Source organism: Capra hircus, chromosome 1 (assembly GCF_001704415.2).
Source record: "Capra hircus breed San Clemente chromosome 1, ASM170441v1, whole genome shotgun sequence".
In the NCBI taxonomy this organism is placed as follows: domain Eukaryota; kingdom Metazoa; phylum Chordata; class Mammalia; order Artiodactyla; family Bovidae; genus Capra; species Capra hircus.
This window is the reverse complement of record NC_030808.1, coordinates 44,255,376-44,278,887: the sequence shown is the minus strand read 5'-3', so window position 1 is coordinate 44,278,887 and position 23,512 is coordinate 44,255,376. Positions and strand designations below refer to the sequence as shown.

Sequence of the window (23,512 nt, the reverse complement as noted above, 5' to 3'; positions counted from 1 at the left end):
TGCCGACTAAAATCTACCTCCTCTTAGCCAGGACCAAGACCCTGAAGGACGATAGCTATTCCTTGGGACCTTGCCCTTTCTTGTCAGAACAGAGAACAACATTTGTTTGGTAGAGATTTATAGGAACATCGTTTCTGATCATGGCCTGACCTCAAGAACAAAGGAGCTGACACTAAGAAATCTGCACCAACTACACCCTCTTTCCTCACTTTCCTAGAAAATGGCTTTGCTGAAAGCTTTCAGTAATTTTGGGGTTCTTAAGGGATGAGCTACCCATCTCCTTGCAGGAACCTGTAATAAACCTTTATTTGTTCCAAACGTCCATGTTTTAGAATTGTTTGGCCTCACTGTGCATCGGGCAAATGGACTTGTGATTTGGTCCTACTGTCTCTTGTATAGTCACGTCAGAGGCCAGCTGGTGAAAGAAAAACTCAGTCTCCTTAACAAAACTCACACACAAGTTAGTGATGCTTTATTACACAAGGGATTTGGCAAAGGACACATTCATTTTGTAAAAGAATCCCCACCTAAGATTCCTAGTGATCCATCTGGTGATATAGTCAACTTAATAAACAATAGCTGGTATTTACCAAGTGCTTGCAATGGGCCAGAGCCATACAAATCCCACCAGGAAAACAGGACTTTGCATTAGGATCCGGATTTAGAAAAGGCCCAGCTTCAAAGATTCTGTCTTGCACAGACTTAGGACTCCCATTTCCAGAAGTTCAAAAACTTCCTTTCTTATCTAAGGGAGAGAAAAGAAGAAAAAAAAAAAGTTTAAGATCAAGAGAGGATGGATTTGGTGAATAAATTCAACTATCTGGATTCCCTGGTATTTATGCAGCTGTTATGGCCAGAATCAGGAAGAGTAAAACCTACATTTTATTCAGGTTTGAAATATTTACATAAGTAAAGGAAGAGGAACTATATAAGACATCAGTTTCATGTAGATGTCCTTTTGTTTGTAGCCCTTCAAAATAAAATCTCATAGAAAAAAATCTTACACAATGGTGTTTCTCTAAGATATCCAAAGTATGTCTAGACTATACACAGTATTTTAATACAGGCTAACTACTAATAATGACATCATCACAATAAAAATAAGTCTGGGTTAAAAGAGTTTTTGTGAATACTATTTCTTCCTCATATTATAATTAGAAAACTAGTAGTGGCTTACTCAATTTAACATTATAAGCAAAATCATCAAATGTGACCTCATGTGCCTGACATCAAGTTGGTTAAACTGGTTTTAAGAAACCAGTCAGTTCAGGAGACTCTGTGTGTGTGTATACATATGTGTGTGTGTAGGAAACTCAGACAGTGGTTTTTAGCCTAACTCACTAATCAGTTAAAATCAGGTTTGGTTATTCTGAGGATATAGTTTTATACAGCAAATTAATTCAGCATATTTGGATTGCAAGCTTCTTTGATAGTCACTGTCATGATTTACTCCTGGTTGGTGACTGGCAGCCATGTTTATTACTGCACAACCCTGTTCTCTCCAGCAGCTACTTCTAAGCATCAGGCTAGACTGAAAGATTAGCCCCATGATAACATGGTGGGTGTCAAGTCAATTGGCACTTTATGATGATAATGGATGACTTTCATAAATATATAACCAGCTAATGCTGGTCCCACAAAGGTATTCAATCAGTTTTAATTCACTGAGACATCAAAAAAATTTCCCCGCTCCTCAAAATGTAAATCGCTCATTAAGTAAGCAGGTTTTTGGGTATGTGGAGATGCAAGCAATGAGGCAACTTTGTGCCCCTCACCTCCAAATGCACTTCTAAGGATAAAAAGGCAAAGATGATCATGTCTCTAAAACAAGGCACAGGGAAATACACCAAGTCCTCCAGACCTTCCTGTTTCCCAACAGTACAGTATAGATGTGGACCCCAGAGGGGCAGAGGCCATTGGGCATTTAATGAAGAAACAAAGCTGATTCCTATAAAACACATGGAAAGGATACAGTTATGTGTAAGGGGTGAGATGGCCTCTATAATTGTAGTTACTTCAGAGTTAAATCATTTCAAAGGCCAGAATGTGCTGGCTCCCCATGTCAAAGACTTTATTGCTGTGTTTGAACTCAAGTTCAAATTGAAAAAAAAAAAAGATTAAAGGGAAGTGCTGGATTGCTGGTTACACGGTACCTCGGGAATGTCCATCATCCTTCTCAACTTCTGATCTCTCCAGTTCCAGTCAAAAATCAGAAACTTTAAGGGGTTCAAATGAAGGCCACCTGAAAGAGACAGAGAGTTGCTACATTAAAGAACTCATGACATAAGCTTATTAAAAGGATTTTTTATTCCTTTGGTTGCTTTTTTTTTCTGGCCTCATTTGTTCTTTTCTCCCCACCCCATCCCCCCAACACTGGCAACTAATCTCTGCACATTAAGTGCTGTCCCTGTCTGATGGAAAACAAATGCAGCGCTCCGAGACTTGCTCTCCTTATAATCTTATCACTGATTCTTGGGGAAGCTGCTCTTGCTAAGCTTGTGAAATGTTCAAGGGCTGGCAAAGAATCAATCCCAGGCCTCCATTTCACCAAGCCCCAGAGGGTGAAGTCTCATTCTGACAGGAATTTGGTAAGATGTATCCTACAGTTCATGAGTTTGAGTAAACTTTGGGAGCTGGTGATGGACAGGGAGGCCTGGCGTGCTGCAGTCCATGGGTCGCAAAGAGTCGGACATGACTGAGCAACTGAACTGAACTGATCCTACAGGTCAGGGCAGGGACCCTTCAGGAGTTGAATCCAGTAGAGTCTGCCTGTCTCTGAAAAGGTGAATCAGCAGAAGTTTGAAGACAGGGCTGAGAGGTTAATTTCAGGCAGAGAAGAGAGTTAAGATGAAAGAGCTCCAAAGTCTGTTGTCCTTTGAGAAGACTGGTAGACGACTCATTCCTGCTGCCTTCCTGTCTATCTAGAGACAATATTGAAATGCGGGGTGGAAGGGGACCTCAGGGACTGTCTTTTCTTCAGAGGTCCCAGAATTGGGCAGTCAGCTTTTCCCTACTCCCCATTGCCCGCAAGCTGTCACATCTGGAAACATAAATAACAAAGCCTTCTTTTATCCCGCAGCCCTTCCCCTCATTACTGGTTTATTTCAGTAATTTTCTCTCTCCCTAAAGACTTTTTCATGCTTCTTATAACTACAATGCCTCTTATTTAAGACTCTCTCTGTAAATTAAAAATGATATAAATGAAGAAAGACAATGGCTTGATAGTGTTCCTTTAAAAATAATTGACCTGATGGTGGGATAGCAAACAGGTACAGCCTCTCTGGAAGGCAACTGGACATGATATAACATGAGCTTTAAAATGCTTGGAGTTTGATAAAATAATTCTTCTTCCATTTCAATAAAACACCAGAAACTTAAGCAGTTACTTAAAAGATGATAACTGTGTACCTACTTATACAAGCAAAAAAATTAGAAACAACCCAATATTCTGCCTTAATAGAACTGTTAAACACCCATATAACTTGGAATCAATATCCAAAATATATAAAGAACTGGTAACAGCTCCATGGCAAAAAAAAAAAGAGGCTGATTTAAAAATCGGTGTAGGAACTGCATAGATATTTTTTCCAAAGTAGACGTCCAAATGGCCAACAGCTATATAAAAGGAGCTCAACATCACTAACCAACAGGGAAACGGCAAATCAAATCCACAATGACCTGTCACTTTTTACCTGTGAGAATGACTGTTACCAAAAGACAAGAGATAACAAGTACAGGCAAGGATGTGGAGAAAAAGAAACCCATGCGCACTTCTGGGGGGACTGTAAATTTGTGCAGCCATTATGGAAAACACTATAGAGGATTCTCTACAAATTAAAAGTAGAACTCACACTACAGCCCAGTAAATCCACTTCTGGGTATATATCCAAAGGAAACGAATTCACTATCTTGAAAAGATATATGCACCCCAATGTTCACTGCAAAATTACTTCGAATAACTAAGACACAGAAACAACCTAAGTGCCCACTGACAAATGAATGGATAAAGAATGTCAGTGTTCTTTGTCACACACACAGACACACACACACACAAACATTAAAATCTTGCCATTTCTGACAACATGGGTGGTCCCTGATGGCATTATACTGAGTGCAACAAGTCAGACAGAGAAAGACAAACACTGTATTATTTCACTTCTATGTTGAGCCTGAAAACAAACAAACAAACAAACCAAAAAATGAACTCATAGCTACAGAGAATAGATTGATGGTGGTTGCCAGAGGTGAGAGGCAGGAATAATAGATGAAGGTGGTCAAAGGGTAAAAACTTCCAGCTGTAAGGTAAATAAGTGCTGGAGATGTAAAATATAGCATGGTGATTACAGTTAACAACACTGTACTCTGTATATGTGAAAGTGGCTAAAGAGAGTAGAACTTAAAAGTTCTCATGACAAGGAAAACAATTGGAACTATGTGAAGTGACTGATGTTAATCAAACCTACTATAGTAATTATTTCACAGGTATCATATGTACCCATGATAAGAAAAAAAAATGGGGAACTATGCGAAGTGACAGATATTAATCTAATTTATTGTAGTAATCATTTCATAGTTATCATATGTACCAGTCACGCACACCTTGGTTAATACAATGATATATGTCAATTATATCTCTGCTAAACTGGAAAAAAGCCCAACAGGATATTATGCAGCCACTAAAAATGAAAAAATAAAACTATTTCATGCCATGGAAAGTTCTCATGATATATTGACATATTGGGTGCTGTGCTTAGTCGTGTCCCACTCTTTGTGACCCCATGAACTGCAGCCCGCCAGGCTCCTCTGTCCATGTGGATTCTCCAGGCAAGAATACTGGAGTGGGTTGCCATACCCCCCTTCAGGGGATCTTCCCAACCCAGGGATTGAACCCAGGTCTCACAGTGCAGGCGGATTCTTTATTGTCTGAGCCACCAGGGAAGCATATTAAGTAGAGAAGACAGTTATAAAGTTATGATATGCAGCATGATTTCCACTTATAAAAATATATTGATAAATGCATAAAAAAAGACTGAAAAGAAATATAGTTAATATTAGCTGATAAGTGATATCTCTAAAGTAACTTCTTTTCTGTATCTTTCTGCATTTTACAAAGGCTCTTATAATTGGAAAATCCCCTTATTAAATAAAACAATACAATTCTGTCTGTAAATGTTATGGGATAGCTTTTGACGTTTAGAAACTCTCCTTAATATAGCATATATATAAACATCTCAAGTCATAAACAGCTACATAAAATGTGGTATGTGCCATTTGACTTACTTTGTTAAATTTTCAGTTTTTAGAGTGATGGAATTGTTTCTCTTTAAACGCTTTGTATACAGCCTAACATCTGTAGTCAATGAATATTAAACCATTCATTCAGTCAGAATCAGAAGAGTTATTTTCCTTTTATAAAAAAGTCAATAGCTCCTTAAATGATTTTTCCACTTCTTAGATGAAGTAAGGTTTCACAGTGAGTTTTCACAACTCTGTAGAACTCTAATTTCAACAATCTGAACAGCTTTGTTTTCTCTGTCTCCCTCTCTCTCTTTTAAATATTAAATATGGAAAAAAGTGGCCCTGTTGCCTGGGGTGGGGGTGGGGCGGTGGTGGTGACACACAGAAAACATGTGGAATACACTAAGGGAGCGGTGAGCCTTTGGCTAAGTGGTGGAGACGACCGCGCATCCCTGGGCCCTCCGGCTGCCCAGCCAGTCTCTCCTGACTCCATGTCTCCCAGATGGACTATGAGCACCTCTCACCTGCTCTTTCACTTTCAACACCCTCCTGAGGCCACAAGACAAAAATCCAGGCAATCACTGTGCAAGGGCCTGCCTCCAAAATCTGACTTTCTTTCCAACTGAAGTACAGACTACTATAGCCAGTAAAGTCTCCAACCAAGAAAGGTGGTCTCTTTTATAAAAGTAGTAACTAGTATTTGTTGCAGAGAAGGCAATGGCACCCCACTCCACTACTCTTGTCTGGAAAATCCCATGGACGGAGGAGCCTGGTGGGCTGCAGTCCATGGGGTCGCTAAGAGTCGGACACGACTGAGCGACTTCCCTTTCACTTTTCACTTTCATGCATTGGAGAAGGAAATGGCAACCCACTCCAGTGTTCTTGCCTGGAGAATCCCAGGGATGGGGAAGCCTGGTGGGCTGCCGTCTATGGGGTCACAGAGTCGGACACGACTGAAGCAACTTAGCAGCAACAGCAGCAGTATTTGTTGAGCTCCTAAGGAGTGACACTCACTGTGTTTAGTTTTTTATTGGCGTAACATACCCCTTGTTATTCGGTCGCTCGATAGTGTCCCACTTTTTCAACCCCATGGACTGCAGCATGCCAGGCTTTTCTGTCCTTCACCATCTCCTGGAGCTTGCTCAAACCCATGTCTATTGAGTCAGTGATGCCATCCAACCATCTTGTCCTCTTGTCGTCCCCTTCTCCTCCTGCCTTCAATCCTTTCCAGCATCAGGGTCTTTTCTAAGGAGTTGGGTCTTTTCTAACGAGTTGGCTCTTCACATCAGGTGGCCAAAGTACTGGAGCTTCAGTCTCAGCATCAGTCCTTCTAATGAATATTCAGGATTGATTGCCTTTGCAATGGACTGGTTGGATCTCCTTGCAGTCCAAGGGACTCTCAAGCGTCTTCTCCAACACGACAGTTCAAAAGCATCAATTCTTCAGTGCTCAGCCTTCTTTATGGTCCAACTCTCACATCCATACATGACTACTGAAGAAACCATAGCCTTGACTAGACGGACCTTTGTTGGCAAAGTAATGTCTCCGCTTTTTAGTATGCTGTGTAGGTAGGTCATACCTTTTTTTTTCCAAGAGCAAACGTCTTTTAATTTCATGGCTGCAATCACCATCTGCAGTGATTTTGGAGCCCCCCAAAATAAAGTCTGCCACTGTTTCCATGGTTTCCCCATCTATTTGCCATGAAGTGATGGGACTGGATGCCATGATCTTAGTTTTCTGAATGTTGAGTTTTAAGCCAACTTTTTCACTCTCCTCTTTCACTTTCATCAAGAGACTCTTTAGCTCTTCTTTGCTTTCTGCCATAAAGGTAGTGTCATCTGCATATCTGAGGTTATTGACATTTCTCCTGGCAATCTTGATTCCAGCTTGTGCTTCATCCAGCCTGGCATTTTGTATGATGTACTCTGAATATACGTTAAAACAGGGTGACAACATATAGCCTTGACATACTCCTTTCCCAGTTTGGAACCAGTCTGTTTTCCCAAGTCTGGTTCTAACTGTTGCTTCTTGACTTGCATACAGATTTCTCACGAGGCAAGTAAGGTAGTCTGGTATTCCCATCTCTAAAAAATTTCCACAGTTTGTTGTGATCCACACAATCAAAGGCTTTAGCATAGTCAATGAAGCAGAAGTAGATGTTTTTCTGGAACTCTCTTGCTTTTTCGATGATCCAACAGATGTTGGCAATTTGATCTCTGGTTCTTTTGCCTTTTCTAAATCCAGCTTGAACATCTGGAAGTTCTTGGTTGAAGTACTGTTGAAGCGTGGCTTGGAGAATTTTGAGCATTATTTCGTTAGTATGTGAAATGAGTGCAATTGTGCAGTAGTTTGAACATTCTTTGGCACTGCCTTTCTTTGGGATTGGAATGAAACCTGACCTTTTCCAGTCCTGTAACCACTGCTGAGTTTTCCGTATTTGCTGGCATATTGACTGCAGCACTTTAACAGCATCATCTTTTAGGATGGCCTTCCTTGGTGGCTCAGCTCCTGCAATGCAGGAGCTCTGGGTTCAATCCCTGGGTTGGGAAGATCCCCTGGAGAAGGGCATGATTACCCACTCCAGTATTCTGGCCTGGAGAATTTCAGAGATGCAAAGAGTCAGACACAACTGAGAAACCTTCACTTCTTTTAGGATTTGAACTAGCCCAGCTGAAATTCCATCATCTCCACTAGCTTTGTTCATACTGATGCTTCCTAAAGCCCACCTGACTTCACATTCCAGGATGTCTGGCTCTAGGTAAGTGATCATACCTCGTGGTTATCTGGGTCATGAAGATCTTTTTTGTATATTTCTTCTGTGTATTCTTGCCACCTCTTCTTAATATCTTCTGCTTCTGTTAGGTCCATACCATTTCTGTCATTTATCAAGCCCATCTTTGCATGAAATGTTCCCTTGGTATCTCTAATTTTCTTGAAGAGACCTCCAGTCTTTCCTATTCTATTGTTTTCCGTTATTTCTTTGCATTGTTCACTGAGGAAGGCTTTCTTATCTCTCCTTGCTATTCTTTGGAACTCTGCATTCAGATGGGTATATCTCTCCTTTTCTCCTTTGCCTTTTGCATCTCTTCGTTTCTCAGCTCTTTGTAAGGTCTCTTCAGGCAGCCATTTTGCCTTTTTGCATTTCTTTTCCTTGGGGGTGGTTTTGATCACCACTTTCTATATAATGTCGTGAACCTCTGTCCACAGTTCTTCAGGCACTCTGTTTATCAGATCTAATGCCTTGAATCTATTTGTCTCATCGTAAGAGATTTGATTTAGGTTATCCCTTTATGGCCTAGTGGTTTTCCCTACTTTCTTCAACTTAAGTCTGAATTTTGCAATAAGGTGGGTGCATTTCTCATCTCTGTCATTCAGATAAAGAAACAGGTTCAGAAATGTTAAGAAACTTGCCAAGCCCCAGAGATGGTAGCTGCCAGATCTGGGATGTGCACCCAGAGGCTTCAGTCTACAGCAGAGGCTCTTCTCCTTGACACGATATTGCTTATGTGTTTCCTCCTCTATATAGACTGTGTATCTACATGCCTACTTCTGATTCAGCTGTTCTCTCATTCCTGAATGCTTTTCTCACATCTCCATACTTCAAAGATCCTATTTTAATCCTATCCATACTTCAAATATCAGTTAAAGACTCCTTTCTCTATAAAGCCTTCCTTGCAGATTCAGCCACCGAAACAACCTCTCCTTCATCTCAACTCATACAGACCCCTGCTGGTTTGGCCCTCAGCTCTTCCTGCTGTCATTCTCATTCCATGTACACTTATCTCTTCAACTAGATCAGTAGTTTCTTGAAGGGGAAAGCCTCTGGAATCAGGAAGGCCTGGAATGAGAGGGTCTTGGGAGGGGCTACGTAACCCTTCCAAGCTGCAGTTTTCTCTCTTAAGAAATAAGAATGCTAGCCTGCAACGATGCTGTGTGTACTAAATGAGATATGTAAGGGTGTTTAGCATAGCACTCAGTACAAGTAGGAACTCAAAAAATATTTCTTTCCCTCTCCTTGTCTGGGTCTACCAAGTTTGCTACCTGTAATTGCACAGACTTCTGCATATAGTAGGTTCATTAATGCATGGTTTTCATCTGGAGAGAAACAATAGTATTTTTAGCTCTTTTTTGCTTCCAGGTAAAAGACCATCTCTATACTGAGATACTATGTTGATGAACACATTACTTTTAGACACACAGAAATCAAGGAACAGCTCCAGACAGTTATAAAATAAAGTTTTGAACATGTCATTTGGAAATGAGCATTTAAAAGAAATACTTTAATCTGTCTGGCAGGTAGAAAAATATACTAAGATCATCAGTAGGCCAAAAGGTTTTTAGGCTACTGGCTTTGAGAAAGTCATCAAACTATAAAAACCCACCAGTGAATGCTACCTGGAATACTTTCTGGGTAAAGCACTAAAAGGAAATGAACTCGCGAGAAGTGTTCTAGAATACTTGAATTTCATCCATAGAAACTGCGTTTTTTTAACATGTTTTCTATATCAGCCCTCAACTGGAATGGGAGCCTTGGGGAGCCTCTCAATTAAGTGAGAGGGAAACACTCAACACATTAGCTTTACAAAGTCCAGAGGCTGCAAACTGGTGTAATAAACTGTGAATCCACCAACCTCCTTAAAGCAACTGGAATGTGAATGTGTTTAGATGGGCACACGTACTGTAGTTTGCAACAGTCCTTATCATTCCCCACTGCACTACACCTGCTGGCTGGTTTTTCGAGACTAAAGGCTGAGCTTCCAACCCTGAATTAACTAAAAACACAGAGGTCTGGTCTCACTGCATCACACACGTGATTTCCCAGACTCACGCAGGGTAAGGCAAACACTCAGCTCTGGGTAGGAGTATTACTACCTCTTTTCATACCTTGTTTAATGAGCTCTTTAATCCTCCCTGGAGTTCCTACACCCAGGTGTACTACCCGCTTCTCCAGCAATTTTACCTGCTCCTGGACCTATTTCAAAATGGAAGAGAAGGGAAAAAAGAAGAGTCATTAGAAAGTTCAATCACAGCCCAATTTTAAGAGCATTTAATCTAAAAGCTAAACAGCAGAAGTGAAACAGCAAAAGGAGCTACTCCTGTTTAGGGTCAACTTCCAGGGCAAAGAAGGTTAACATCAAGACAGAAGAGAACATCTCCCTAGAAAACTGGTTAAGCCTCAGCTTCTGTACAAGAATATCAGAGCACAGAGGAATGGTGACTGTTGTGGGGACAAAGGCAGGGAATGCAAAGAAAATCAGATTGGGTGTTAAATATGTAAGGAAGGCACCAAAGAACACGCTTGCTAAGGAGATAAGGTAAAGCGGTTGAAGTGAAGAAACTGAGGTCTGGAAGTGGCCCTGAGGTATCACTTCCACTCCTCACCAGGAACCACAGGCCCTCGCTTACCTTTATGTGTTTTGCGAATAATTTTATAACTTTGCTGTCTCCTTTGAATGCAGTCATTGACCTAATGAAAAGAAATAGATTTACTTGTAAGAAAACTCACTCATTCAGGGCCATGCCAACTACTTATGTATTACCCTTTGATTTATTTAAAAGAATATGCACATTTATGTAGGTATATATGTACATATATATGTGGATATACACACATAAACAGAAATCCTGATTTTCAGCCCATCTCTGGAACAAAAGTGGGGTGGCCTTTATTCAGGCATGCATCTGGATTGGCTTTTAACTTTCAGAAACAAGGTTAACTTTACTTAGGTTTCCTTGATTACTGAAACATGTAGACTTGCCTTTTACCTGTATTAAAATGAAAACCACAGTCTCAACATGGCATCACTCTTGCTAAAAGCTCATGATACTGAACCCAGATTTAATATTTGATCTAACTACAGTTTCCACTTCTCTCAGAAATGTAATCTTAATCAACCAGTCTGAAATTTCTGGTCAAGCCCCAGTAAGATAACCTGTTCTGTGGGGCTCTCCAACCCCCAAAGGAAGCTAAAACCTTGCTGCTTCCTCCCCTACCCCAAAAGATGTTTTGGCCTAATAATAGGTCGTTCTGCTCTCCCCTTGCTCCACCGTTTTTCCAAAAAACCTTCCACTGTGCACAACCCCTCAGGGTGCCCTTCTAGTAGCTAGATGGGATGCTGCCTGATCCACGAATTGTTGAAAAAGTCGATTTGACCTTTAATTTACTTGGTTGGATTTTGTTTTTTAACACCTTTAATACAAAAGTTCTATATTTTAGATCCCTGGCGGAGAATTTATCTTCAAACTCTGCAGTATAGTTCTCACCCAAAATTTGGTTGGGAGAATCTTAGCAGTGATGTCAGCCTGTGCTCCTCGGAGCCCAAGGCCATGTACAGAGGTCTGTGTGTGGCTGCCCAGAGGGCTCAGGGTAAGCGGGCTCGTGCCCTGCATTCAGAGGAGCCTCCTACTTTTATTGACTTTGAAGAGTGAGCTTATCTGTAAAATTTTACATGTGGGAATGCTTTGGGTATAAATGTGTAAAACTGGGTATAAAAGAAAAATCTTCTAGTTGATGTTTGGGATGAGAACATGGGAATGCTGCTTGGAATACTACTCTCCTTTATATATCACTATTATACTTGAGAAATATTACTGACCAGTGGGAATATATGAAGTTACAAAGTGGTGACTCATTCTACACAAATTCTGTTGCACTTGAGTCTGTACTTATATATGAGCTTTCTCCGTGATGAGGTTAACTAAGAAGACAATTTAGGGGCCATATTTAATATAGCGTATGGTTCTCAAGAGAACAGGTAATCTTACAAAATTTAGAATTATTCAATAGTCACCTTTATGAATAGGGTTCATTGTGCCTGCTCAGAAATCACCTTCTGCAAATCACTTAACCTTGACATGGATCATAATATTACTGAAGACACAGAAAAACACCGAGAATTGGCAAATGAAGTACAACACCACGGTGCTTCTATGCCTCTCAGAAAGGCATTTATGTACTCAAATCGATGTGACAGCTTGTTTTTAAGAAGCCATCTTCAGGCCAACCCCTTTGCCACTAGTGTTTGAATCTGAAATAAGTTCTGCAGCAGTAGTTTTTTAAACACTGAAAAGTCAATGTGAACTCCTATGATTTCAGAGCCAGCAAGTACAGCTGTCCAAAACCAGTTGGAGTCTTAGAGATCAATTATGTTTAGAGCAGAAAAAAGGAACACTTCTGTTTTACTGAGAGGGAATTTTACAATTTAATGTGAGTGCCGAGCAGGAAAGAAGGATTTGAAGGACTATTAACAATCATTAAAAACTACTCATGGTCAGATTACTTCATTTAGAAAAATAGAGGCTAAATAACTACCAAGAATCTACTTTGCACTTTAGTGTATTTGATCAAGTTCTTTTTCTTCAGGACTTGGATTCTTCTTTGTTTTGTCTCTGGTCAAAGCTAAGCAAGAGCCTGGCTCCGGGAGAGGGCTGAGTCCCAGTAAATCCATTTTACTCTGATGGCTCTTCTTTGAAACTGAATGTTACTACAGATTCAGTGGAAGCCTTTTTGTTTATTCTACAAAAACTACAGTAAATGAAAAGGTATGTGAAAGCACTTAGTAAAGTACCTACAAATTATCTATAAAATGGAATTTTTATATGTAAATTTTTGGTCCATTTGGCATTTTTCTTGGTATAAGAAGTGAGATGTGGATCCAAGTTAATTTTTTCAGATGGCTACCTGGTTGTTCCAATGCCAATTATTAAAGTCTATATTTCCCTACTAATTTGTTACTTTTGCCATATTCTGTACATATACACATGGGTCTACTTACGAACTTATAATTCTGCTCCACTGTTTTGACCTGTCATGCACATGCCCGTTCCATACTGTTTTGATTGTTGAGACTTTGCAATATGGCTCTTAATAAAACAATCTGATGGATACTATAGGCCTTTATTACCATTCTTTTTTCGAATTTCCACAGCTATTATTTCTTCTGTATTATATGAATTTAGAACTATTTTATCTAGCGTAAAAAACAACTTTATAGAAGTTTCATTGGAAATCTATGAAATTTGTAGATTATTCTAGGTAAACAGATATATTTACATCAAATTTTCCAATTTAACAACATGGTTCACTTTTCTGTTTAAGATGTTCTGCATCCCTTGTGTAATATTTTCTTCATCTAAATTTTGAGAGGTTTATGCATTGGTGTTCTATTTTTTCTTGTTATATGGTTTTAAATTAGATCTTTTCTTTCATTTATTTCTCCAAATTGGTTATTGCCTGTATAATCTCCCAGCTTTCACCCTTGCCCTCTACAAAGTGTGTTCTCCACACAGGAGCCGAAGTGAACCTTTAGAATAATAATTCAGATCATGTGACTCCTCTGCTCAAATCCTCCAACGGTACTCCATCTCAGGGCCTTTTGTATCTACTATGCCCTCTGCCTGGAACACTCTTCTCCCAGACATCTGCTTGGCGTTCTCATTCACTGTGCAAAACTCTCTGTCCAAATGTCAGTCTCCTAAGAGAGGCTTTCTGCAATTATCCTTTTAAAAGCAGCCCCCATTCTCTTCTATTCCTTTGCCATGAGTTGTTTTTTTCTTACATAACTTATCACTACTTGACATTATAATGTGTATTTTATTTGTTTATCATCTGTCTCCCTCATTGGAGAGTAAGTTCCATGAGAGAGGAGACTCTGTGTATTTCGTTCACTGCTACATTGCCAGCAAATAGAACCTATCAGCTTGGCATACATCGGTTACTCAGAAAACAGTCACGAAATAGAACAGGTGAAGCTTCCAACCTAATGAGCTCCAGAGCTCGGATGGCAGAGCCACAGATAATCAGCATCAGGACTGATTTCTTCTCACTGTGGTTTTTCCGAAGCTTCACCCATTTGGGGCAGACTGAAAAAAGAGCATAAGGAAAACATCACCCTACGTATAGCAAACTAAGGCTCCAGAGTTGAACACTGTCCAGTTACTTCACTATTATTTCATACAGTGAGCATTGTCAGATACTATTCTCTGGTTATGCTAGACATTAAAATGGAACATCATTAATTTATACCACAAAACATAAAGTACGCTAACTAAATAACTAAATGCGACCAGCTTTAGAACTAAGTAAAAAAAGTTTGTACAAAAGAAAAAAGACAAAGAAAACTTAATAACCAGTGAGACTGATTCTATTATTACCTGCATTTACATTTGCTGTATTTGAGGCTAAGAAAGGTTTATGAACTCAAGTTGAGTGTCATCAGAATTGGTTAGAATGTGAAAAAAGAAGGCTAAATTACTGTATCTAAACTAGCTCATTATTGGTCACAATGAATGACTATCTACCATGAGTAATCTAATTATTACCGCCTACATACAATGAAAAAGACAAAGTCAGACCGAGCAACAGCCAAGGTCTGAGTTCTGAACATGGGAACAGAATTTCAGAGTTGGGGTCAAGATCATAGCCCCACTTCCCAGTCTTTCAGATAACAAAAGAGTCCTGGAGGAGTCCTCAGTAACTTGTGCCAAGTCAAACATCAAATTGATGGGGTACTTGGGGCGAGAACACCAATATAATTCTCTGGATTCCAAGAGCAACACATCTAATGTGCTGTACAACAAAAACAAGACCAAAACTCAAATCCCCAAAACCAGAGAAAAACAAGAAAAAATTAAAGTAAATAAATTAAATATCAAGATGGACCTAAAAAACATTAATTTAAAATCCACTTAGGATGGGAACTTCATTTTAAATTTGAGGTTTTAAAAGTTTTTATTTTAAAGAGACAAACCTCATGTTTTAATGGAAATAACAATTTGATGAATAGTTTTTTAAAAAAGTTTACTTACCTTCTTTTAGATATGACGAAAGACTGTGAGTTAAATCATTGGCCTTGAGGAAGCAGGAGTCTAGAAATATGAGAAGCATACTTTGTAGACGATTTTGCAAACACACTCGAAACATTAAATGTGAATGATGTATTCTTGAACAGGTTGTACAACATTAATGAGTTGAGGACTCATTTATTTTAAAGTGTTGTCTAGCATTTTAAACAACAGCAGCACCAACAATAGACTTTTAACTGCCCATCATTTTTTTTTCCTTTGAGCTGTGAGTTCAGTTTTATTTGGGACAAAACGAGGATTATCGCCTGGGAGACAGCATTTCAGAAAGCTCTGAAAAACTGTTACAAAGAGTTAGGGAGGAAGGTCAGGATACACATAATTTTAGTATAGGGAGAGTGCATGCAATCAAGCACATTTGTTTGCAGAAAGTTGCTGCTACTACCAGTCATATGAAGGTTACTGCTAGTCACAAAGAGCATACACTCACCATGAAGGCTTCTCTAGATATGAAAAGATGGAAGAATTGGGCTCAGAAAATCGTCTCCTGAAAATAATCTATCTGAGGACCTGTTCTGCCAGTTCTTCCAGAGCACAGGGTGCTTCATTTCTTTTTTTTTAATTAAATTTATTTATATTAATTGGAGGGAGGCTAATTACTTTACAATATTGTATTGGTTTTGCCATATATCAACATGAATACGCCATGGGTATACACATGTTCCCTACCCTGAACCCCCCTCCGACCTCCCTCCCCATACCATCCCTCTGGGTCATCCCAGTGCACCAGCCCCGAGCATCCTGTATCCTGCATTGAACCTGGACTGGTGATTCATTGCACATATGATATTATACATGTTTCAATGCCATTCTCCCAAATCATCCCACCCTCTCCCTCTCCCACAGAGTCCAAAAGTCTGTTCTATACATCTGTGTCTCTTTTGCTGTCTTGCATACAGGGTTATCGCTACCATCTTTCTAAATTCCATATATATGCATTAGTACACTGTATTGGTGTTTTTCTTTCTGGCTTACTTTGCTCTCTATAATAGGCTCTAGTTTCATCCACCTCATTAGAACTGATTCAAATGTATTCTTTTTAATGGCTGAGTAATACTCCATTGTGTATATGTACCACTGCTTTCTTATCCATTTGTCTGCTGATGGACATCTAGGTTGCTTCCATGTCCTGGGTATTATAAACAGTGCTTCGATGAACACTGGGGTACACGTGTCTCTTTCAATTCTGGTTTCCTCAGTGTCTATGCCCAGCAGTGGGATTGCTGGGTCATAAGGCAGTTCTATTTCCAGTTTTTTGAGGAATCTCCACACTGTTCTCCATAGTGGCTGTACTAGTTTGCATTCCCACCAACTGTGTAAGAGGGTTCCCTTTTCTCCACACCCTCTCCAGCATTTATTGCTTGTAGACTTTTGGATAGCAGCCATTCTGACTGGCATGAAATGGTAACTCATTGTGGTTTTGATTTGCATTTCTCTGATAATGAGTGACCTAAACAGACATTTCTCCAAAGAAGACTGCCCATCATTTTTTCAGTTCAGTTCAGTTCAATTCAGTCGCTCAGTCGTGCCTGACTCTTTGCGACCCCATGAATCACAGAACGCCAGGCCTCCCTGTCCATCACCATCTCCCGGAGTTCACTCAGACTCACGTACATCAAGTCCGTGATGCCATCCAGCCATCTCATCCTCTGTCGTCCCCTTCTCCTCCTGCCCCCAATCCCTCCCAGCATCAGAGTCTTTTCCAATGAGTCAACTCTTCACATGAGGTGGCCAAAGTACTGGAGCTTCAGCTTTAGCATCATTACTTCCAAAGAAATCCCAGGGTTGATTTCCTTCAGAATGGACTGGTTGGATCTCCTTGCAGTCCAAGGAACTCTCAAGAGTCTTCTCCAACACCACAGTTCAAAAGCAATTCTTCGGTGCTCAGCCTTCTTCACAGTCCAACTCTCACATCCATACATGACTACTGGAAAAACCATAGCCTTGACTAGACAGACCTTAGTCGGCAAAGTAATGTCTCTGCTTCTGAATATGCTATCTAGGTTGGTCATAACTTTTCTTCCAAGGAGTAAGCGTCTTTTAATTTCATGGCTGCAGTCACCATCTGCAGTGATTTGGGAGCCCAAAAAACTAAAGTCTGACGCTGTTTCCACGGTTTCCCCATCTATTTCCCATGAAGTGATGGGACCAGATGCCATGATCTTCGTTTTCTGAATGTTGAGCTTTAAGCCAACTTTTTCACTCTCCTCTTTCACTTTCATCAAGAGGCTTTTTAGCTCCTCTTCACTTTCTGCCATAAGGGTGGTATCATCTGCATGTCTGAGGTTATTGATATTTCTCCCGGCAAGCTTGTGTTTCTTCCAGTCCAGCGTTTCTCATGATGTACTCTGCATAGAAGTTAAATAAGCAGGGTGACAATATACAGCCTTGAGGTACTCCTTTTCCTATTTGGAGCCAGTCTGTTGTTCCACGTCCAGTTCTAACTGTTGCTTCCTGACCTGCATACAGATTTCTCAAGAGGCAGGTCAGGTGGTCTGATATTCCCATCTCTTTCAGAATTTTCCACAGTTTATTGTGATCCACACAGTCAAAGGCTTTGGCATAGTCAAGAAAGCAGAAATAGGTGTTTTTCTGGAACTTTCTTGCTTTGTCCATGATCCAGCGGATGTTGGCAATTTTATCTCTGGTTCCTCTGCCTTTTCTAAAACCAGCGCAAACATCTGGAAGTTCACAGTTCACGTATTGCTGAAGCCTGGCTTGGAGAATTTTGAGCATTACTTTACTAGCATGTGAGATGAGTGCAATTGTGTGGTAGTTTGAGCATTCTTTGGCATTGCCTTTCTTTGGGATTGGAATGAAAACTGACCTTTTCCAGTCCTATGGCCACTGCTGAGTTTTCCCAATTTGCTGGCATTTGAGTGCAGCACTTTCACAGCATCATCTTTCAGGATTTGAACAGCTCAACTGGAATTCTATCACCTCCACTAGCTTTGTTCGTAGTGATGCTTTCTAAGGCCCACTTGACTTCACATTCCAAGATGTCTGGCTCTAGATTAGTGATCACATCAACATGATTAACTGGGTTGTGAAGATCTCTTTTGTACAGTTCTTCCGTGTATTCTTGCCACCTCTTCTTAATATCTTCTGCTTCTGTTAGGTCCATACCATTTCTGTCCTTTATCAAGCCCATCTTTGCATGAAATGTTCCCTTGGTATCTCTAATTTTCTTGAAGAGATCTCTAGTCTTTCCATTCTGTTGTTTTCCTCTATTTCTTTGCATTGATTGCTGAAGAAGGCTTTGTTATCTCTTCTTGCTATTCTTTGGAACTCTGCCTTCAGATGCTTATATCTTTCTCCTTTGCTTTTCACCTCTCTTCTTTTCACAACTATTTGTAAGGCCTCCCCAGACAGCCATTTTGCTTTTTTACATTTCTTTTCCATGGGGATGGTCTTGATCCCTGTCTCCTGTGCAATGTCACGAACCTCATTCCATAGTTCATCAGGCACTCTATCTATCAGATCTAGGCCCTTAAATCTATTTCTCACTTCCACTGTATAATCATAAGGGATTTTATTTAAGTCATACCTGAATGGTCTAGTGGTTTTCCCTACTTTCTTCAATTTGAGTCATCATTTTTTAGAGTAGTGAAAGAGAAGCTTGTTGTACATTCAGTGGACTAATGAAACATTTTTATTTTCAAATCCATGGAAATAGGCAATATACAAAGGTAAAGCTGAAACAGCTAACGGATCTTTGTGGAGATGCCCAAACTCACCAGTCACCATAGACGTACAAATTAATATAAGATGAGATAACATTGTGCATATACATTAGAATGGCAGTTGTTAAAAAGATGTACCAAGTATTGCTGAGAAGGTAGGATGATGGAAATTCTTGGGAACTACTGGTGAAGTATAAAGTGGTATTGTTATGCTGGATAGTAATAAAATTAAGGCGTACATCGTGAAGAAAGCTGAGCACCGAAGAATTGATGCTTTTGAACTGTGGTGTTGGAGAACACTCTTGAAAGTCCCTTGGACTGCAAGGAGATCCAACCCTCCATGCTAAAGGAGATCAGTCCTGGGTGTTCATTGGAAGGACTGATGCTAAAGCTGAAACTCCAATATTTTGGCCACCTCATGAGAAGAGTTGACTCATTGGAAAAGACTGTGATGCTGGGAGGGATTGAGGGCAGGAGGAGAAGGGGGTGACGGAGGATGAGATGGCTGGATGGCATCATTGACTCAATGAACATGGGTTTGGGTGAACTCTGGGAGTTGGTGATGGACAGGGAGGCCTGGTGTGCTGCAATTCATGGGGTCACAAAGAGTTGGACACGACTGAGCTACTGAACTGAACTGAACTGATATCATATCCCTATGAACCCAGGATTACATTCCTGGAATGTAATGGAAAGAAAGAAACATTATGGAAAGAAATTCTCATGTAGTCTATAAAGACACACTCAAAACCTTCACACAAGTATTATTTGTAATGCTGGAGAACTAGAAGCAACCTAAACATCCATATAGGAGAAAATGCATGAACAATAAGTGGTAGATGAACTCACTGGAATACTATGTAGCATTTTAGAAGCAATGAACTACATGTACGTAAAGCTACACAGGTATCCTGAAAAAGCTTTCAGGGAGGAAAGAGAAGGAGAGGTGCAGCACAACTTCATTTAAATAAACTGTAAAAAGCTTCCACGTGCAACAATGTGACATACGCATTTTAAAAAATGAACAGTGACTCATTAGCGTCGATGCCTATGGAGAAAGGAAATCGGAGTGTGGGTGGGGAAGAGCAGGAATAACACATCAAAATGCGATATTAACACAACAGAGCACAGCACCACAATGAAAGACAATGAAACAAACCGCAATAAAACACAGGGGCCTTGATCAACCAATGATGAGCATGGTCTAGCAACCAAGCAGTATTATTAATGCTGTACCTAAGATGTATAAAAAAGCATGTCTATCTTCCAAATTCTTTATGTCAGAAGAAGTCTGTCTATAAATACTTCAGAGTGTTAGGGAGTAAACTATTACTGAATTAAATGAGACTTATGTTGTGACCCAGTGCATACAAATTCACAGTATGTGAGTAACTTCAAAGATGTTGCCCTCTGTATCCTGTTGTAGAGCCTCTGATGATCTTTAAAATTATAATCTCCCAAGTCTGGATATGATCAGACTTGCCTGCAGAGCATTACAATAGATACAGATTCCTGGAATGGAGTCCCCTTGGCACAGTAAGTCAGAATTCCTTGGGGCTGGGCCTGGGAATTTGCTTTTTAAGTTTCTGGGTGATTCAGTTGCTTACAGGCATTTAGCACTGATCTGAACTACAATGCAGCTCTCAGGAGGACAGCTAAGTTAGCTCTAAGTGATTCTTGCTTCAAAACTCTAATTAAGTTCCCATGTATATGACATTAACAATGTACAGTGCACAGTATTAATTGAAAAGACATGTTCCTTCCCTACAGACACAAACAACGTGCAAACCACAACCAAGTCAGACACTGGGCAAACTAAATAGGAACAGTATTTTATTACTTATATCCATATAAGTAATATATGCCCCTTCCTGAGACTGTTCTGATAACCGATGGCATGTCCCTCCTTCAAATAACAGAGACCTCCTCTCTGTCTCGGCCCTGACGGTGTAGTGATGGGCCTTTTCTCTAAAACCTTATGATGTTTTCATACACTGTGACTCAGAATGGCCTAATTTCTTAACTAAAAATGAAAACCTGTTCCTTTTGGCTACAACAGTCTTCTTTTAACATATTTTAAATATTTTCCCCTAAGTCAATCATGACCACATATTCTTACCTAACTATATTATTGAACTCTAATGATGATATAATATAAACTCACTATGGAACTCAAGTGACTCCTTAAAGGGTTCTTCTGACTTTTGACTCTCTGCAATTCTAACAAAGAACTGGAAGGGAAAATTGACTGCTGAGTCACAATGAAATCAAACTGCAGTTAAACCTTGAAGAGGCTTTGTTACAGCACCTGGTTCCTGAGATAGAGGAGTCAGGAGGAGCTCTCCTCCTGAGGAGCTGCTGTGCTTAGAAGAGTCATCGCTAATTGCTATTGGGGTTTCTGAGCTCAGTAAGTAGGAAACTTCAGGACTCACTCATGTAGAAATGAGTTCCTTCAATTCTCTACAGGGCATTTCTTTTGGAAAAGGAACAGACAGGGGAACTGGTGTCTCCAATCCAGTGTGCATTAAAAAAAAACCATGCACACATCATTTTATGAAAGAATTATAAAAATTCAGGGAACGGGCTGTTTTTCAGCTTCTCGAGTCTCTAGAAAGTATAAAGTTGTAATGGAAAAAGGAAATCAAGCCACCTCTGACTTTTTCCAAAAGCGGTGTTAGATATTCCTAGTAGTCTACAGATAGCTCATCTGAAGCCGTGGTGCCCGATATTTTGTTGTTTGATTTTACGACATCTATTTTCTTCAGTCTCAGAACGAAAGAGTAATAGATCATGTCATTATTTTGAAATTCATTAAAATTGGTTTTTAAAAGAATTTTCCAATATTTTTAACTTAATTATAAATATTCTAAGGCAGTAGATCTCATTTAATAGTATACTTAAGAATCATACATGGTGAGGTGTCAGCCTTGCTAAAAAATGTAGAATTTTGTTCATATCTTTAGATGGTTTGCTTGAGAAAGTCTTGGTTGGAAGCTAAAATACTACCCTAAAAGCAGAACAATGACTAGACATCCACGATGAGGGCAACAACAGAACTAGAATGTTATTAAAGCTTAAGTTCTTGTCTATAAAGGATGAGTAAATTAATCACCTCTACTTTTAAATGTGTGCTTTATTTTTATTTAACTTCTATCTTCGTTAACGATTCTTATTCATTGAAAAATCTGCCCCCAAAACACACCCACTACCTTTGCAGTAAAAAAATTTACCAATCTATTAGATTGAACAAATACCATTTAGCATCTTAATGAAGAAATCATGCAACAGTTAAAATGAAAAGGTTCAGGAAAGGAGTACCAGCACATGGAAAACACGGTCATTAGAGGGAAGAACAGGAAGCCTGGTTGCACCTGGTAGGGTTAGTTCTTCTAATTCAATCACTGAGCGACTGCTGCTGTAATAGCCCTTCATCAGCTTCTGTAGGTCTTCAGGTGTCCCTGGTTTTGGCTCTGATCTTGCAAGAATATCAGTAATTTTCTTCTGATGAGAAAGAAGTAAAAATAGGAAGACAGATTTTTTGAGTGGCATTTGGCCGAGGATAGGTTGATAACTCTGGCATTTAAACTGTAAATAGGTTCTGGTGATGGCCAAGCATGAATGGGAGTTCTAGTAAATACACTTGAGAAAACTTGAAAGATACTTTTTAGACGTAACTACTGCTTTGAAAAGTGGATGATCTAAGAGACTCCTTGGTCTATGATTTCTAGGAGAACTACAAATTTTGCAGGAGTCTATAATACGTGCTGCTGCTGCTGCTGCTGCTGCTAAGTCGCTTCAGTCATGTCCAACTCTGTGAGACCCCATAGATGGCAGCCCACCAGGCTGCCCCATCCCTGGGATTCTCCAGGTATTTTCTGTTAAAAGTCAGTAAGTGTTTATTTTATTTTTTGATTCTTTCACTTACTTGTGTTATATACAGAGCTTGCAGTCAGTGTGATACAATTTCTTTAAAAACTGTTAACTGACATTTGCATTATGCCCAGGCATGTGGTCAGTTTCTGTAAATGATCCTTGTGGGTTTTTTTTTTTTCTTTTTTAGAGTTTTTATTTATTTTACTATTTCTTTATTTATTTATTTTGGCCATGCTGGGTTTTCATTGCCGCACAGGCTTTTCTCTAGTTGTGGCAAGCAGGGGCTACTTTCCAGTTGTGGTGTGCTGGCTTCTCACTGTGGTGACTTCTCTTTTTGTGGAGTGTGGGCCAGGGTGCTCGGGCTTCAGTAGTTGCCACACGTAAGCTGAGTAGTTGCATCTCCCGGGCCTTGGAGCACAGACTCAACAGTTGTGGTACACGGGCTTAGTTGCTTTGCGACAAGTGAGATCTTCCTGGATCGGGGATTGAACCCGTGTCTCCCATACTGGCAGGTGGATTCTTTAATCGCTGAGCCACCTTGGGCTTCCCTGATGGCTCAGAGGGTAAAGAATCTGCCTGCAATATGGGAGACCTGGGTTTGATCCCTGGGTTGAGAAGATCCCCTGGAGAAGGAAATGGCTGCCCACTTCAGTATTCTTGCCTGGAGAATTCCACGCAGAGGAGCCTGGTGGGCTATAGTGCATTGGGTCGCAAATAGTTGGACACGACTGTGCAACTATGACTTTCACCAAGGAAGTCCTAAAAGTCAGTAAATCTTGTTGCTTATGGAAACCCCTTTCTAAGCTTCAGACAATGTGTATTCCTGGGAGAGTAGAATTTGAGAATTTCTTGTGTAA

The 23,512-nt window shown here is 40.0% G+C and overlaps 1 protein-coding gene across 2 annotated transcripts in view; it reads right to left on the bottom strand.

The window, feature by feature from the left end:
• The window catches only part of CMSS1 (cms1 ribosomal small subunit homolog (yeast)), a 397,827-nt gene continuing 374,765 nt past the window's right edge, over window positions 451-23,512 (bottom strand). For both annotated transcript variants that reach the window (XM_018058548.1, XM_018058605.1), the window contains exons 4-10: window positions 22,154-22,283; window positions 15,046-15,105; window positions 13,998-14,100; window positions 10,645-10,705; window positions 10,123-10,210; window positions 2,154-2,242; window positions 451-745 (exon numbers count right to left, since the gene is read on the bottom strand). In XM_018058548.1, coding sequence (XP_017914037.1) covers window positions 662-745; window positions 2,154-2,242; window positions 10,123-10,210; window positions 10,645-10,705; window positions 13,998-14,100; window positions 15,046-15,105; window positions 22,154-22,283 — 615 coding nt within the window. In that variant the 3' untranslated portion in view covers window positions 451-661. The remainder of the gene's footprint in view (window positions 746-2,153; window positions 2,243-10,122; window positions 10,211-10,644; window positions 10,706-13,997; window positions 14,101-15,045; window positions 15,106-22,153; window positions 22,284-23,512) is intronic.